This window comes from Microtus pennsylvanicus, chromosome 1 (assembly GCF_037038515.1).
Source record: "Microtus pennsylvanicus isolate mMicPen1 chromosome 1, mMicPen1.hap1, whole genome shotgun sequence".
NCBI classification, from domain to species: Eukaryota; Metazoa; Chordata; class Mammalia; order Rodentia; family Cricetidae; genus Microtus; species Microtus pennsylvanicus.
Window position 1 is genome coordinate 174,920,521 of NC_134579.1, and position 19,462 is coordinate 174,939,982.

The window sequence follows — 19,462 nt, forward strand, 5'->3', positions numbered from 1 at the left end:
TGAAAGAAACAAACAATGGAATTTTAAAAAATTCTTTAGTTAAGCTTTTTCTTCCTTAACATAGGTTGATACTCTCATAATGATGTACAAAACTCACTGCCAGTGCATCCTTGACAACGCTATCAATGGAAACTTTGAAGAGGTGAGGTGACAGAATGCTTCTCTGTGGCATTATGCAAGCTTTCACATCCTGTTCTTAATAAGTTAATGTGCTCTTTGCTCTACAACTAGATCCAGCATTTCTTACTCCACTTTTGGCAAGGAATGCCTGACCATCTCCTTCCCCTGCTAGAAAATCCTGTTATCATTGACATTTTCTGTGTTTGTGACTCAATTCTTTATAAGGTAAGTTCCTTGGGATGCCCTAAGCATGAAGAATTTATTTCCTTAAATGACACCCTGAATGCTTGTAACATAGTCACAATTATTTTAAAAACTTTTTACAGTAAACAAAACCAGCTTAATTTTTTGTTTATAGCTAAGGACAATCCAAAATAAGATGGCTAATATATGAAAAATCATTAAATTTTGTTACCTTTATGAGATGTTTTCATATTTACATACTACAACATTGGCTTTCTCAGGAGAAAGCAGAATTAAATACCCTCATAGGATTAACACCTTGAAAATCTCTAGCTTGAATAAATTAATGTCCAATTCTGTCCTTAACCTAGTAAGAGTCCACAGATTTCTTTTGAATCATTGCAAGAGATCCTGGAACAGATGGCCAGGTTGACCTGGCCAAATATTTAGTGGGAAGGGAAAGAACATCTTCCACAGCTGAGAAGTAAGAAAGCCCAAATGAAGGGTGAAATAATATTGCACCTTAAAATCATCTTGCCTGCATTTGCCTATTAAGTTGTCATATGGAAAAACAAAAAGTATCATTTGAAAACATAGTCTGAGAACATTTGCATAAAAGTTCAGACACGTTGGGCAAATGAGTTACTTTTTTATTCTTAGCTTTTTGGAAAACTAGAGGAGACACCAGCTACATCACTGAGAGGCAGCTTTACAAACGATTGACGGATTGACTTGAGGATAAGAAGTTAGGGGCCACAGTTTCTTTCTCCACTCAGTAACCACAGAATGAGAGAAAGCAGAGCTAAGTGCAGGGTTTTCTCACCTCCACTTCAAGCTCACATTGATGGACAAGAGAGAGCAAGGACTGTCTTGGTTTTGTTTTTTTATTGAATAAATGCCAATATTTACAAAGAAAGGTTCAGTTTGCACTATGTGATTGTCTGTAATGCTTACCACTTGGGAAAGCAATTGGTAGGAGAGGAGAGGTAGTTCTGTGTGAACAAAGGAGAGACCTAGGCTCAGGTACACAGCTGTCAGAGCAATGTTCTTGGGGTGACAACTCAGCTCTTCTGAGAAATAGCTTTCTTTCTCCTTCTCTCTCTCTCTCTCTCTCTCTCTCTCTCTCTCTCTCTCTCTCTCTCTCTCTCTCACACACACACACACACACACACACAGAGAGAGAGAGAGAGAGAGAGAGAGAGAGAGAGAGAGAGAATCATTTTTAAAATTTCAGCCCAATGCAATAATTTCTGGTTTAAGTATCAATAAGAACATTTGGTTTTCTTCCTCATGATAGAACCAGGAAGGCACAGAGGGCCCAGTAAACAAAACAGTTCAAGCTGAGATCTCTGAGGTCTTTCCCCCCCTTAAAGAGAGCATCAGCTTCTAGTTTGCAAAACAGTGAGGGATGAACAAGGCCAATTCATGGGTAATTCTCACTAGGGCTGTTGATTGACCATCTCCTATGTTTGCAGACACATCACATATATCCACTCTTGTGGGAGAAATAGCTAACCTTCAGAAAGGAATAATGTTATTCTCTAGGAAAGTAACAAGTAAATGTAATTAATACATAGTGCATCTGGCCTTAGAAATAATCATTTTTGTTCTTGGGAATGAAGCTCTTTCATCCTAGAGGTCCAGGCTCAGTCTCAATTCTGCCTAAACCTGGGTGGTAAAACACAAGCTCATTCCCCAAAACTCTGATTGCAATTTGTTAACATAAATAAGGTTTATGTTAACCCTGTTTTGCTTTGGTTAAGGTTCTTACAGATGTCCTCATTCCTGCAACGATGCAAGAAATGCCTGAAAGGTATGTTAAGCTAATAAAACCTGACAGGTCCTCAGAAGAATGGCAGCTTCACATCATATACGATGCTAATGAAAAAAAAAAAAAGACTTTGAATTTCAAGAATAAAAAAAATCTTAAATTATTGTACTTTTATGATTAACTTTAATTTATTCTGCAAAGTTGGAAAGTAGCATAATGAAATTACAACCGTCTTTCAGCAAAGAACTAAGATCTTAAATGCTGTATTTAAAATATATGGGGAGATTTTTCACACAGCCATTTCTAGGGTGAAGATATAACTTTGGGGGGAAACAAACAAAATTTTCCTTGAAAACAGTCTGTAAAATAATTTAAGTTATTTTTAAACAGATAACACAAACTAATTTATGCCTTGATGCATACTCAATGCATACAGCTTGACAAAAATACATATTTTCATCAGAATGCTTTCTTTCTTTACATAATAGTTGTCCTTGGTCTGGTCAATAGTTTCTTTTAGTTATCCCTGGCACACTTTAGGCATATAATTTGCACAAGTTAGTTATACACGGCAATTTTGTATTACGGCCCAATGGCTATTCTTAATGACAAGCAACTAGTTAGGTGACTATTTCTAACAGTAGAAACAGCTGAGCTTTATTAAATCATATTTTTCAAAATACCTTTGACTATGCACAATTGAAAAACCAAACGCTCAATATTAACATTATAGCAGTTCCTCTGAGAACATTTCCACATCAGTGCATATAGTTGGGCACTTTCTTCTTAAGAGAAGACATACTTTCCCTTCACCCAAAGAACACTGCAATTTATTTAGTAGACTCATTGTCATTGATTGATAAGTAAATGCTTAAATACTATTCAATAGGAGATATTATAATCCAAAATTACCAAATGGGAAAGCTAGAAGTAGAGAGTTCACTTAATGTCCCAGAGGTAGCTAAACTCCAGAGTTTGACCCCAAATGTTGCTTAGTCTTTCCATTACGTTTTATCACTGCTTCCCATGTTCAAACCACATAAGCTATACTTAGACTGCTTCTGTGAAACAAATATGAATATTTTAGAGTTTTAAACATTTATATGTTCTTACATAGATGCTGAAACAATTTGCAGTTTTAAGTTGACTCTATTAATAGTATAGAGTCATCTGTTAAATAAGATTAGATTTGGATTATAAGAATATATTAATAAAACTGATTAAACACATAAAATCTTATGTCAATATATTTATCATCTAAGAAGTCAAAATACAAAATAAAAAGCTGACATAATTTTCCAAGAAATGTATTTCATAGAAAATAATGAGTTATGAGTTAATAATAAGGTACCTATTGATTTTGTGCTAGGATCAAACAAGGGCATTTTCCATGAGTTAAAACAATCTCATAGCCAACTACTATTTTTTATCCTATTAAATAGGTGAGGGAACTGGAGTTTGAGGGAATTGATCATTTTGAATTCAGATCATATATTAGCAGCTCTAGGCTAAGTCTGTTGCCTCCGAATTTATGATTTTAGAAGTCCTAACCAACATGATCCAGCCATAAAAATGTAGATATTCAATACATTTTTTTGAACAGTGTAGAACCTAACCCAGAGTTTTCATTTTAGTTTGCTAGCAGACATAAGAAATTTTGCTAAAAATTGGGAACAGTGGGTTGTTTCATCCTTGGAAAACTTGCCAGAAGCCCTTACTGACAAGAAAATTCCCATCGTGCGAAGATTTGTATCGTCTCTGAAGCGACAGACGTCTTTTTTGCATCTTGCTCAGGTATGGGGTCCTCCAAGAATTTGAGTCACCCAAATCAAAGGGACTCTTCCAATTAAGGATCTTTCACAATTTGAAGGAAACCAAGCATACAACATCAAGATGTAATGTGAAACCTAGGGCAAATACTAGACCTGAGAGATATAGAATTATATCTGTGTGTCTGTATTTTAGCTAACTGTATAGCATAAGGATTAATATCCTGATCTTGGAAATAGACAATGCCCATGTGAGATGATGTGTATAGTATGATAAGAAGTTGGATGGAGAGCATTCTTTAATTCTCTACTCTGGTTTTGCGATGCTTTTGTGGTTTTAATTTATTTCAAAATAAAAATAACATTACTGCAATCTCAAAAGCAAGATACCAACCGGTATAAGTTAAAGTTGTGAGGAGTGAGGCTGTGTGGTTCCTTTTTTACATTTATCTTTTAAAGTGAGTATGAATGTGTCTGTGTATGTGTAGAGGAGTAGAGTGTCTGTAGAGGCCAGAGGCATTGGATATCCCAGAGTTAGCGTTATAGGTGGTGGCGAACTGACATAGGTACTGGGAATCAAATTTAACCCTCTTGAATAACAATATGTGTTCTTACCATCTGAGCCATCTCCCCAGCCTGGCTGTGCTATATATAATGTTATTAAACCTCCAAGCCCTCTTCACTCTAAACGGCTACCGACAGTCACTGTCAAATATGGAGCAGGAAATTAATTCATAAGTAGGAAAACCACATGCAGTTGTCACTGTAACTTAATTGTTGCCTTTATGAAGGTTTTCAGTGTCCCAAATTAAAAATAAACAAACAAAAAACTAGTTAGATAGGTCCAGATAAAAAAAATGTATCATTAAGATGTTATTTTTAAAATAATCATCATTTTAATCACCCTTGCTTTGTGATGATAGATCAAAAATAGTATTTCCATCTTCTAAATCTCAAATAAAATTTCAAATCTATTTTAAAGATGACCATGAGTTTCAGCTATTACTTTTAATTTTAAAATGAGGAAAAAGTTTGAGCAGAGGAGATAATTCAGTCATTAAGTGTTTTCCATACAAACATAAGGATGAACACTCACACAAACACAAAAGTCAGGCATGGCAGCAGCAGCTTATACCCATAAAGCCGGTGCAGAGAAGACAGAGCGACGAGGGTCCCTGGGACTTTCTGGCCAGTCGGTGTACTTGAATCGGTAAATTCTGGGTTCAATGAAAATTTTTGTCTCAAAAAATAGTGTAGAGAGAAACTAAGAAAGGCACCCAATGTAGACCTCTGGCCCCCACAGAGAGACATGCAAACAAATACACACAAAAGTGTATTTATACAGAGATAAGCTCCAAAGTTATTTATGATTGTCTTCCTTCAAGAAGCTACTTTTATCAAAACTAAAGACTTTCTCCGAGAGACTATAATTGACACACTGTAGTGCCTTTTTCTGTCCATGTGCAGATTGCCAGGCCAGCTCTCTTTGACCAGCATGTGGTGAATTCCATGGTATCAGACATAGAAAAGGTTGACTTAAACAGCATCGGATCTCAGGCGCTTCTCACCATACCCAGCAGTACAGACACGGAGTCTGACATCTACAATGAACGTGAGTCTGTTTAGCTAACAACAGAGTCTCCTAATTTTGACACTATTGGCCCTTTGGTAGATAACTAGGGGGCAGGGAGGCTGTGACATTATTTATAGGGCCTTTATCGGCATCATTGGCGTCTGTGCACTAGTTGTCACAAACAGCATATTCCCTCCAGTTGCGGCGACCAAAAATGCCTCTAGAAGATACCAAATGTCCCTGACAACAAATGACATCTGTTGGAGAAAGTCTTATGGAAACATTTTAATTAAAAACAAACAAATAAACAAAAACTGTGCTCATTGAAAAGTTATGCTTGCTGTAGAAAACACTGAAGAAAATGAAAGTAACTGATCATTTTACTGTCCAGAAACAACCAAAACATAAGTAACCAGGAAACGATCCACATGGCTTTGAGTTTTCTGAACTTGCCTCCACTTTTATATGAGATACAATAATATTTGCTTATGTCCTATGTTCCTGTCATTGTACTGTTTTTGACACATATAAAGATTGTGCTTTAACATAATGCTGTTAAAAATACAGATCTGAGTCAGGCTTAGATGATTTGACCAAGTTAGCCAAACCCATGTGTGTGGTTAAGCATCTGGGCTCAATACTAAGGTATAGCAGCAGCCTATTTTCCCCTTACTTTCTGTCTGCTAAGACAGACCCTGCAGCTTCCTACAGAACATGGCAATGGCTTGATCTTGGAGTCCAGCATCAAGCCTCATTTCAGTTAGCTCTATTAATTCCATGGTTTATAAGACTGCAACCCTTCAACAAGATAATAATCCTAGACTGTCCCTTTAAATTTTTTGAGAGATGGTATCTGTGTAAATGGTTCAGTTCTGCAGTACAGAGCCTAATTTGTAGAAGATAGTCTTTCAGAAATCAGAAAACCAACAAGCCTAGCCTAGGTCATTCATTAGCTTTCTGTGTAGCTAATGAGTTATTTTCAATAAGTCAAAGGACTGATTTTAAAAGGAATATTCATCATATTAATTATTACTATCAAGAACATGTGTAAATGTACACATATAAAGTATAAACCTATATTTCAGTATATCCTGAGACAGATACACTGATGACTATGTTAAGCATTTTTGTTACTATTATCAGGATAAGAAGTTAATGCATTTAACACACATTGATCCATCTCTCTTTATGCCGCATTTGTATTGATTTATAGCTCAAAGTTTTGTCTTAGGTTCAAAGTAGTTGTGGTATATTCTAATTTTTATTTACCACAATGCTAATTATTCATAGTAGCAAGTTTTGTTATGAGATTTTCCTTTATGCATATAATGTATTTTGATCATATTTATCATTAATTACCCTTCTTCTTCCTCCCACTCCCACTGATTCCCTTCCTCTTCCCAACTATTGTGTGTTCTCCTACTGCTCCCCCTTTTCTTCCTTTTGACACGGTAGATGACTCTATCACCGTGTTCCACGAACTGAAGGATCTCCTTAAGAAGAACGCTACGGTCGAGGCATTTATTGAGTGGTTGGATACTGTGGTCGAGCAGAGAGTTATTAAGGTAATTTTATGAAAAATTCAGGAAGTATTTTTAAGAAAAAAATCCTAAACTGGCTGTATTTTTTGACTGGTGTGGAAAAGGTCCGCACTGTGTATTTCTAAACTGTAATTTGTTTATTTGTCATAACAAGGAACAGGGACCAACCTAGATGGCAATCAACAGATAAATGGATAGCGAAAAATGTGGCACATTTATGCAGTGGAATTTTTTCACCTTTTAGGAAAGATGAAATTTTTTGGAAAAATGGCTGGATCTGGGAAACATAGTATCAATTGAGGTGATCCAAGCCCCAAAAGACAAAACCATGTGTTTTTCCTCACACATGAGCCTGAGATGGAGTCTGAAACTCCATACACATTACATGTAACTGTGGGTAAAGGCAAGAAGGGTAAAAACTGGTGATGAGAAAGGAGAAGGTGGGAAGAGGATACATGGCACATGAGAGAGATAAGAGACGAGGGTGGAATTATGGGAGTTCAAGGGTAGCAGCTGAGGGGAAGAGATGAGGAGAAGAAGCATCTACGAAAATATACTTTGTTCAACAATGCCATAATGAGATTTTGTGGCTTGTTTGCTGATCTTAAAATATTAAAATTCTTTGTAAAGTTTTTGCTACCCTATAAAATTGAATGTCCCAAATATTAAAATTAGGAATTAGGAATACAACCAGTTTGAAAGCACTGAACACGGAGTCAGTTCTGATTCTTTCTTAATCACAGGCTCAGGGATACTATTTTTTTCTCTATCATCAATTTATACAGTTACGCCTGAACAACAGCATTAATTAAAGATAAACTTAGAAATGGAAAGATTTGCATCTTTCCAAAGAAGCAAATTTTCTTTATACTTATTGGAACCGTGATTTTTATGCACTAAAATTCTGATTCCACAAGGTCACAATTTTACATTTTCTATTTGGTTTCTTCAACTCTTTCAGTTAACCTTCAAGTCATCCATCATGAAGAAAGGCATTGAGAACAAATATGTCTCTCACTAGCTGGCGCGAGCCACTCCATATCAAGGAAACTGGTTATAGTCTGGGGACTTTTTGTTCGGGAAGGAAAACAGACTCTCGTTCAGTACCAGAGAAGCCTGTTAATCATTTACAGAAAAGTGAAACCCTCGCTTCATACCTTACCTTCTGTCCTTCTTAAAGCTTTATCAAAAACAAGTGAAGATAAAAATACACTGTAAATTTCACTTTATAATCTAATTCTGATAGGAAACCAAGCTATAAAGAATAAAGATATAGTGTCTTTAAAATTATAAAACAAAATAACAGAACAAAACAAAAACAAAAGCAAAAATAAAACCAAAACAAAATACTATCCACAGGCTGAAGTTAAAACTTGCTGGACAAATGATAGTCACACTATCTGCTTGTCGGGCAGTTCATCTGCTGTTCATCTGGACAGGACTCATGTGCAGTGACAGCAGATCTCATAGCTTCGTGTTGCTCTTTTCCTTTTAGACAAGCAAACAAAATGGAAGATCTCTGAAGAAGAGGGCTCAGGACTTCCTGCTGAAGTGGAGCTTTTTCGGTGCCCGTGTAATGCATAGCCTCACCTTAAACAACGCGTCGAGTTTTGGTACTCAGTGTGCTTTATAATGATTGGTTTCTGAAGCATCTCACCCATTCTTCCGCTCACCCATTTTCAGTGCCTTATTGCTGATTTTTTTTTTTTTTTACCTTCTCAAAACCACAAATGTCAACCACGTAGGGAATGGTAGTGATGAGCTGTGGTTCTGGAATCAGATCCCTGCAGTTTCAAATCCTAACGCTGTTTCTTTCCTTGAGGATTTCCTTAGTGTTCCCTAAGCCAGTCTGAGGAATATTCTTTTCATAACATATAGGTATTAGGTGAGGTGGTCTAAATAAAAACACTTTTCCCTACATAAACCATGCATAGAAGTGCTTGCATAGATTTTCTTCATGAAACAAACAAGTAAAAGCAGTAACTGCAACCCAGTTCCCCAGAGGCTCTACTCACTGTATAATAAAGCTGCCTCTTGCATCTTTCCCCAGGATCCACACAGCTGCACTTGAAGAATACATGTGTAACTTAGAAGGCACAGGTTCCTAAGTGTTGAACTGTTTGTCTTGCCTGATTTTTAAACCCACAATATAAATCGGGTTGTTAGCTCTTTCAAAATGTTGGTATCTTGTTTGCCCTAAACTTTCTGAGCTCACTAATTTTCAGTTACAATACTAAATATATAGACAGTGGGTTGGGTTTTTAAGAACTTTTCATATTACAAAACAGATTTGAGTCAACTAAAGTTTCATCTAGGATTCAAAAGAATTGAAGTCAAATAATGTGTTGCCAGGTCAAAAACAATATAGTCTATCATTTCAAATATTTTTTAATTATTTTTAAAATTTCTTAAAATGCACAGCGCTGGTCTGACTATAGTATAAAGGGAAAATTTTTGTTAGGAAAATGGTTGAACAGTTCAAAGAGCTTTAAAGTTCCCAGGTCTGTCTTTCACATGAAAATCACTCATTGGCTTTTATTTTTAAATCAAATATGGTTCAAGCTAGAAAGACATCTTATTTGATAAAAATTTCAGAGAACGTTGGTCACCGTCTAATTATTTAGTACAATGTAAACAGAAATCAAGCAGAAGAGAGCTCATTCTCCCTAGCTAAAGCTTATCATGCTCTGGTGTGTGCCCTCTTAAAGCATAAAGCCTGTCTCACTTTCATCCGCGGTTCCCTTTGATGTAATTAGTGGCCGAAAGACTGGCAGGACAGTGCACACAGGGAGCTGAGCAGGAGGTACACAGAAAGATTAGAGACCCAAGTGAAGCATGTTGGTCTTAGCGGGTCATTTAAAGTCCAACACGTGTTTGTTTATTTCACTTGTTCCTTGTAAAGTGTGGTGAGATGGTCACAAAGATAAGTTTTTTTCTCCCTCTTTCTCCCTTTTTCCTCCCTTCCCCCCTTTTCTCTCTGTGCACGCCCCCTCTTCTATAAACAAGGATCTTTCCACCTGATCCGGATGCTTCTGGATGAATACATTCTCCTGGCCATGGAGACTCAGTTTAACAATGACAAAGAGCAGGAACTACAGAATTTATTGGACAAATACATGAAGAACTCAGGTAACTTAAACAACTATTATACTGTCCATGTTTCCTTATCGAAACCCAAGTTTAAAGATCTGCAGGGACACATGGGGGGTTTCTCTAGTCTTAATTTTCCTCCCAGATTAGCACCGCTAGCATCGTACCTGGACCCGAGATGGAGTAATACCTTTTCCCCTCCATTTAGACATAGTAGTGAGTTTCTCGATGGAAGCTGGAAGTTTACGCAACTTAACCTTCTTAATTTCTGAGACTTTAGATAAAGTTAGAGAAGCATCTGCCATACCCCCACCCCCGCAAAAAATTCTTGTAATCCAAACAACACATGTAGCAATGCCATATAGAAATGCAATGGGAGATGGGAGAAGGATAGCCCGTTTCAGGTGAGAAGTCTGCATTCTGAAACCTGTTTAGCCCAGAATGGGTTGTTTAGTGCCCTTCAGAATATACCCATCCACAAATACCCAACTCTCAAACCCAGTTCCAACAATATCAAAGCCTTCCAGCCTGTCTCCTGTGGAAAATATCATGCAGGAGTTTCCAGATTCATTACTCAACCAAGATCCACTTTCAGGGTCTTTTGCTTGGCCTTGTCCACGAAGAGCATTTCACAATCTCCTCTTTGTCACTTTAAAATACTAATACTGTTTGCAGATGCGAGTAAAGCTGCCTTCTTGGCTTCCCCGAGCTCGTGCTTTCTGGCCAACCGTAATAAGGGCAGCTCACTTTCCAATGACACCGTGAAGAATGAAAGCCACGTGGAGACAGCCTATGTCTCTCTGCCTTCCAGCCAGCCTTCAACCATGCCGCCTGCTCTGCACCCGTTCCCATCTGAGAACGCTGAGAACATGTCACTCCCAGGTATGCGGAGAAACAAGAAAGCACACGTAGCTTCCAGCCCACCACACTGGGCCCATTCCTTCTTTTCTCTTAACACTTCCAAACCCAGGAATACCAAGGAGAAATATTGTAAAAGAAAAAAAGGTTTTTAAACATATGAGTTTAGATTTCTCACTTTTGCAATATTATTTATATTTATACATTACTTATGAGATTATCACATACTAACAATAACTCATATGAGAAGCAAGAAAGCATCTCTTCATCTAATGGAAGAAAACCTATCTTAGATATGCATTAAAATCTTTAAGATTCTTTGAAGATAAAGTGTGGGCTGCTTTCCAGGCATGATGGCAGACATCTGTACTCCCAGCATTCAGGGAACTGAGGTAAGAAGGTCACGAGTTCAATCCGGGCTGAGTTTTACAGCAAAACCCTGCCTTTTTCTTTCTTCTTTTGACACCAAATTATTTACTTCATAAAAATATACACTGCATTGCACTTTAAGCAAAATTAAAATCCCTTACTGTATATGAACTATTAACACAAAGAACATTTCAACTGACAGAATTTTCAGATTCTACTTTTAAAACATAATTTCTATATTGATTCTTTGGGAATTTCACATCATGCACTCTAATTCCCTCCTGCCTCTCCAACACCTCCTCACACAGTCTATGCTTTTACCCAATCAGCTTTACTTGCAAATGTTCATTGCAATGAGTCATTGGTCAGATTCAAGGTCTGTGGTTTCTGGTACATCATCATCACTGGACCCTTACCAAAACTCCTCTGGGATATCCTGCCACTTTCCTCAGTCATGGAGATCCTGCGAGTATTCTTCCACAGGATCAGTCCCTTCATGAGCAGGACATAAATGGGGTAGATGTTAGGTTGGGCCAACCCCAGGCCCTGGATGTGGGCCTGAGTAGTAGCTGTGCCCAAAATTCTGCCTTTAAAAACTGGGTTGCTTATTTGATTTTTGGCTGAAGGACTGCTATACAATAATTTTATGCTTTGCAGCAAAATGAATTTTCAGTGATATGAACTAGATGTCAGAGAATATTTTAAATATGCTTATTGGCTCATGGGCTTTATAAAAGTCCCATTTTGTAAATTAATTCATTGGGCATGCAGAATTTTAAGACAAAAGAAGCCTTGTAACACCATGGCTTAATTATACCAAAGAAAGCCCAGGGAGTTGGAGACATTTGTAAATCCCATTGCTTGACAGTCGTGTATCCATGATGTTTTCAGCTGTCTCTTAAACAATGAGCACTGCAATTTTTATTATAGTACAGTGTGGGCATCATGCTCCTTTGCCCATCCTATCTGTGACTATTTTTTTAATTAAAAATATTTTTCACCATTCTGGTCTATAAAGTTCCAGGACTAACCAAGGCTATACATTGAAACCTTGTCTTGAAAAGCACCCCCCCCAAAAAATAATTTTTTTCATACAATGTATTTTGATCACATTTTTCCCCTTCCCCTTTCTCTTCCCAACTCCTCTCAGATTACCCCAGATCCTCCCCACCTTCCTACCCTGTGAGAAAATGAAACAATCCTAGATTTTATTCTTACCGACTCCAAGTTACCACTGCTATGAAATATAGCTGTGTGGTGAATATATGTGTGACTATATATTCTCCCATTCAGTTATTCATAAAAAGTAGGAATTACTAAATTGGAACAAATTTCATAAATCATTTGAATACTTTTAAAGTCATAGTCTTATCTGCTTACAGATAAGGCTGCTCACAGAATGTTCTCGCTCTTTTTTTTCTTTTTGCCAGGTCAGATAGAGCTTTCGCAGAGCACTGGCCATCTGATGACACCACCTATTTCTCCAGCCATGGCAAGCCGAGGGAGCGTCATTAACCAAGGGCCAATGGCGGGCAGACCCCCAAGCGTGGGCTCAGTTCTCCCAGTTCCAACACACTGTTCAACGTATCCAGAGCCGATTTATCCTACCTTCCCTGCAGCCAACCATGACTTGTATGGGACCAACTCCAACTATCAGACTGTGTTCAGGACACAGTCTCACCCTGCATCAAGCCTCTTTCCTCACCGTGCAGAACATGGGCGATGCATGGCCTGGACTGAGCAACAGCTTTCTAGAGACTTCTTCGGTGGCAGTTGTGCCGGGTCTCCATACAATCCCAGGCCACCTTCCAGCTATGGACCCTCCACACACACGCAAGAGTCACATGGCATGCAGTTTTTGAGCACAGGAAGCTTCAATTTCCTTAGTAATGCAGGAGCTGGCAGCTGCCAAGGAGCCCCTTTGCCTTCTAATTCTCCTAATGGTATATAACTTTTAAAGATGTTTTCTTGGCTTTGGAGAAGGCAGTAGAGCAATCTGATATGGGGTATCACCTCTGCTGAGCAATGCACCTTCCAGTAAAAACTGGAAAAAAAAAACCACAATATTTTAGCTCTTGTTGAATGGTCTGCCACACCCAATTAATTCTTGTGTATTTATTAAAGTTTATCATAAATGATTTGAAAACAGTCAAAACATATGCCAGATACCTACAAATAAGATTATTTTTTCCTTTGATAACATTTTCTATGGAAGCTATGTCTTCCAGAGAATTAGCAGCACATAAGACTGGCGCTAAAATCACTATTCCCTGTTTAGTTGAAAACAAAACCCTGAAGTTAAGAAAACTGAAAGACCTCTGAATGCATTAAACTTTTAAAAAGACTCTCTCCTAGGTGTAGCCCAGTCTTTCAGCCAGGAACATAGTTCTGTGAATAGAATTTGTGTTTGAGAAGTAAGCTTTAAAGGGATAACAGTACTTGTGACTTTCTTCATAAACATGCTTTATAAAAACATAGTAAAGATAGATAAAGAAAATATGACAATGGTATAGTCAGTCTCAAAATGAGTAAAATGTCAGTTACCTTTTAACTCAAAAATATAATACTAAACCATACTACCTAAAAGTGTGAGTCCAACTCTCAAGTTAATAGAAATGATATTGATCATTTGATGTTTTTAAGATGATACCCAACTACGTTGTTGCTTTCACCTTTCCTGGGGTGATTCAGTAATAAGCAAACAGAATATTCTCAACTTGTTCTGTTCTAGGATACTATGGAAACACTGTAAACTACTCGGAGACTCACAGGCTGGGATCGATGGTGAACCAACACGTCTCTGTCATCAGCAGCGTTCGCTCACTGCCTCCCTACAGTGATATTCATGATCCACTTAACATTTTAGATGACAGCAGCCGGAAACAGAGTGGCTCGTTTTATCCAGACACATCCTCTCCAGTTGCATGTCGGACTCCTGTAGTAGGTAAGTTGTTTTCATGGCCATTGAAAACATTAAGTGACAGACTTCAGATACACAGAATGACCTGGTCGGGTGGGGGGAGTCCAGGTGAACTAGGCATGCGTGACCCTAAAGTAATTTATCACTGGGCTCAAAGCTGTTTTTGTGTTTGAGTAAAGAGTAAATTTCCATTTCTTATTCTTTGTATGATTAATGCACACCTAGTTTAAGATCTTTTGCTCCTTTCAAATATAATAATAAATTATGTTTGTGTATAAAATTTTTAGTACAGCTTTTCAAAGGCGTTCTAAATACTAGTGAGCTTTATGGGAACAGGAATGATACATTTTTCTCATTCCTTTATGACTACAGTGGACTCAGTAGAAAGTGTCAGGAGTTATCTTTAGGCTCCATAATCTCCATCAGCACCCCACACCGCTGGGAGTATTTGCAAAAGTGTAGCCAGTGATGGTGGCAGCTAGCATTTTTCCAATTTTTTTTTGTAAAATGAGATTAAGCACCCAGGCAAGAAAATGTTGCTATTTTTAATTATTCTGTAACATACAATTCAAGTCAAAGTGAGCAAATCAGTGTGCCTGCTATGAAGTCTTCTACCTGCTTCTTCCAACCTGAGCCTCATCTGTGAAGCAACTAGATGCACCACCTCATTGTCTGAACAGCGGAAACTTAGCAAATCAATGAGTAGAAAAGAACGCAAACTATTCCAGAGGCTTCGGGTATGGCTCCAGTGGCACAACGCTTGCCTGTCATATGTGAAGCCTTGGATTTCACTTCTAGCACCAAGTTAGCAACCTTAAATCTATTCATACACATAGTCTACTTTAATTGGTAAGTTATTTCTGATAAAAATAGGTTTTGAACCTAAATCTATGAGTACATTTAGTTTGGAGAAATGTAAGTGGCATAAATAACCAGGCTAGCTTAATATGAAACGGCAAATTTTAATGAAGGTATAGCTTACAACACCAGGGATCCAGCAATGAGCAGGAGATACAAAAAAGAGAGCAGCGGGGCTCACTCCCGCCAGATTTATACATAAACATTAGCCCGAGGCGAACACGCCCCCCCCCAATGGGCTGGGCTATCCCTACACCTCCCCCTTTTGTCTAAATAAGACAGAACTAAACCAAATACAACTATATACAATAGTAACAAATAATAAATATAACAAACAATATTGAGCAAGGAACATATAACAAAAGTTTTGCTAAACATTCTATCTCAAGGAGTCTAAATAATGTAGAGAGTAATTACAATTATATAATCTTTAACTCTGTCAAAGATCTGAGAAGAGAATTATTTAACAAACGAGAGATATCCAAAATGTGCAACAAATGACAGAGACAACTGACTATCTGGGCAATCATCCAAAGTCTCGTTTGCAATATTGAGTCAACCAACTTTGGCTAAGGCCTAACATAACTGACATACCATTATTAAAGGCAAGGAACTTTCTTAGAACTATCCTACCCTGTCTTGGCAAGATAAGACAATCCTGTTTTATCCACTTATGGATATTTTGTATCTTTGTCAGTAGTTGAGGTATGTGCTTTTCTTAACTGAAAGGCCAGTTTTGTCAAGAAGACAAGCTCCCAGTGGAGTGTCTTTGGTGCTCAGCGTTCTCTCGGGAGTAGAGTGGTGTCGCCAGGAGTGATTGTGTCTCGTTGGCACAGAATTCTAAGTTAAATTAAACACCATTTTTTACAGCTCTTTGAAGAGGCTGAAGGTTATACTATCTATACTAAATATAATCTCTATGTATCTAAAAGACCTGATTAATTCTCAATACCTATCTAACTTGAAGACTAAGAGAATGAACAACTGTGCAATATATGAAGACAATGATCTTCAACTGTAAACAATGTCATTACATATCAAATGTAAACAATGTTATTATATAAATAATATCAGAGTTAGAAATGTACATTGTAATATGGTAAATGTATCAATACAATATAGACAAAGTTATAAGCATACTCTTATACAAAAATAGAGGTAGGACCACTCACATTCAATATTCAATATACCAATATACAAGAAACAGTACCAATACAATTTTCTAAAAACAGTAATTCACAAATACCAATCATCCCATCAAACCAGTTAATTCCCCCCTTTTTTTGAAAATATCCCAAGTTCCATAAAATATCTCCCCATCCCCTCAACCCTAAACCAACCAGTAAACGATGTCCCTAACCCTGAGGGCAAACTCTGTTGGGAGAGGGGACGTCGTCCTCTAAGATTGCTTTTAGCTGACATGGGGGCGACGTTCTTCTTAGGGGGTCCTGTGAAAGCAAATGATGGTAAAATTACCAAATTAACTATTGACCTAAGAAAATTGTAACTACTCCCTGAGCGTTTTGAGAAGGTCCAGCCAGGGTGTTGTTAAAATTGTGCACCATTCGAAATTGTCTCGTGTAGTTGGTACCAAAAAAAAAAAAAGGTCTAATTTTAGCGTTTAAAAAAATATTCATGACGTCATAATAACCAGATTGAGTTGATGTCCTGTGGCCCCATCTTTATCCTGGAAACTTCAAAGATTAATGTAGGAAAATTTGTTGCTTGTTATGGGAATTTTAAACATTAACAACAGGGACATATAGTGACATATAAAGAAAGACACAGATATAAGGAAAGGCAAAGAAAGTTTATCAAGTACATAATTATTCATATTCTGTCCCATTTCATGGCTCCTGACCTGAGATAGAAACTATGAGATATCTCTTATCAACAGGCTTGGGATTGAAGAGGGACTGAGCCATAGTCCAACTCCAAAACCAGCTCTATATATTTATAAAGAAATGTTTAATAAGACATATAAAAAATAATACTTACAGAACATGTATAGTTTTATTGTTGATCCTTAGTTTCCATCCATCAGTAATTAAATATTCAGGGTCCCTTAAATTCTTTGAAGATGGGTATTTTATGTGGAGATAAGAAAAGAATCCTGCCCCCAACCTATCTGTATTTCTTACCATCAGTATACTCGCCATCCTTGTGAATGAATTGTTATTTATCTTTTACAAGTGGCTTTTCTTTTTTAAACTGAACCTTTATTAATTTTGATGGTATCCACAATTTTTCCTCACCTGTGGAGACAAGAGCAAAACCCCTTCCCCAACGCAGCACATCTCCTGGCTTTGGTTAGCACATTCTTCAAATAAACTGGTTGATTTAGTTCAGCAGACTTTTCCATTATCCAATGTCTTTCTGCAGCTGTCATTCCCTTCTCATTAGCATTGAGAAAATTGAAGGTTAACAAAGTATTATGTAACCTATTTCTGGGGGTGTTTTCCACCCCTTTCTGTTTGTTAAACATATCCTTTATAGTTCGATTTGATCTTTATATGACTGCTTGACCTGTAGGATTGTATGGTATACCTGTAACATGGTTGATATTGTAATAATCAAAAAACTGTTTCATTTTCCTAGAGACATAAGCAGGACCATTATCCATCTTTATTTGTGTAGGTATACCCATGATAGCCATGACTTCTAATAAATGAGTGATTACTGAATCAGTTTTTTCTGAACTTAGAGCAGTTGCCCATTGGAAGCCTGAATAAGTGTCAATGGTGTGATGAACATATTTTAATTTGCCAAATTCTGCAAAGTGGAACACAGGGAAGGTGTGCATTCGTCAAGTATCAAAAGAAGAGTTTTAATGTTTCTATGAGAGAATTCAAATCTTAGGAATCATAGGAATTGATTTTTACACTGGTATAAGTGAAGGGCATATGACACCCAATAGAAATCCTGGGAAAATGAAATAAATTCCATCTCTCATCGCTCAGTGTACTTTTCCAATAATTCAATAGGAAGTACTTCTTCCCTTCCTGTGGCCATCAGAAATGTGCCCTGAGTGGTCTAGCGACTCACCTCTTGCTATCTGCTAATAGTCATTGCTTCTAGGTTACTCTAATGAAGCAGAAAATTCCACTTCAGGACGTCCTCACCACCAGACTAAAATGTGCCTCGTGGCTACTGTTACTATTAGTTCTGTTTACTTGTAGAGATAATGGACGCTTTGATGGAACATGCCTTGGAAGTAGGGTGGATTCTAAGCTTTAGCTGTCAGAGCTGGCTACTGAGCAGATTGCAACCTGGGTTTCAGAGTGAAAGGAGAAGGGGATAAGTTAACAAGCACTGTGGGGCCTGGGACTCATTAAATATTTATTAGTTATAAAGCCTAATCCTTAGAGTCAGAGAACACGATCCTTGACACTGAGACGGCATCAGCCATGCCAGAGAGACCTAGACCTCTTAAACATGTTAACGAAGTTTTTTAGAGCAACTCTATTTCAGACCCTAAATATGGGGATAATGAGGTAATCAGTACATAATTTTTGCTTGGAAGAAGTTTATGTTCTAGAAGGGAAGAGTAAGGCAATGAATTTGCAAATTTATACATTACAAAGATAATTTCATCAGCATAGGCTTTTTCTCACATGTGGAACCTGGATGTAAATAAATATGAATATGTAGTTATGATGTATATATACTTATGTGTATATGAGAAAAGTACATTTATATATGTTTATGCATATAGATCATAAAGTATCATGAAAAAGAAGGAATAACTCAATAGCTGTGAAATATATACATACAAATATATATACACATATGTATATATATATTATGATGGAATGCATGTGATGAGAAAGTAGACATTAGGATTAACTGGGGAGAGGAGAAATTAGCTGAAGGGGAAAAGGAGTTTGGGGAAGGCCTAATGGGAGATGGAAACAAATCAGAGCAAGTATAAAGATCATAGATGCTATGATAACACCCATTACTTTAAATATTAACCAAAAGCAATTTATTAAAAGATAACTTTAATTTTTAATATAATATTTTCTTATATGAAATAATAGCTGACAGGACAATGAATGGGAAAAATAGAAGAAAATATTATTGTCCTGGTTAATTATGGATGGTCACATTTAAAACAACTGATACATGTTAAATGCAAAAAAAAACATAAAGACATAAAGAAGTTCTAAGTGAATAGCACTTGAAGAAAAAGGAATAATTTGTTTTAAATTGTTGATTATATTTTCCCTTCTAGCCTCCAACTTGCAAACCCAGGTTCCTTCGTCTTCATCCCAGTGTATGTATGGAACTTCCAACCAGTATCCAGTTCAAGATAACCTGGACTCCAATGGAGCAAGCAGTAGAGAAATGGTGTCCTCTTTACCACCCATTAACACCGTGTTTATGGGGACAGCAGCTGGAGGCACTTGA

At 37.2% G+C, this 19,462-nt stretch overlaps 1 protein-coding gene across 1 annotated transcript in view; it reads left to right on the forward strand.

Annotated features, from left to right (window-relative positions):
• Rfx6 (regulatory factor X6) overlaps positions 1-19,462 on the forward strand; it is a 53,742-nt gene extending 34,280 nt beyond the window's left edge. The window contains exons 8-19 of the mRNA XM_075959238.1: positions 65-142; positions 232-345; positions 2,067-2,116; positions 3,709-3,868; positions 5,311-5,455; positions 6,872-6,981; positions 8,453-8,570; positions 9,964-10,086; positions 10,723-10,929; positions 12,705-13,217; positions 14,006-14,218; positions 19,287-19,462. Coding sequence (XP_075815353.1) covers positions 65-142; positions 232-345; positions 2,067-2,116; positions 3,709-3,868; positions 5,311-5,455; positions 6,872-6,981; positions 8,453-8,570; positions 9,964-10,086; positions 10,723-10,929; positions 12,705-13,217; positions 14,006-14,218; positions 19,287-19,462 — 2,007 coding nt within the window. The remainder of the gene's footprint in view (positions 1-64; positions 143-231; positions 346-2,066; positions 2,117-3,708; positions 3,869-5,310; positions 5,456-6,871; positions 6,982-8,452; positions 8,571-9,963; positions 10,087-10,722; positions 10,930-12,704; positions 13,218-14,005; positions 14,219-19,286) is intronic.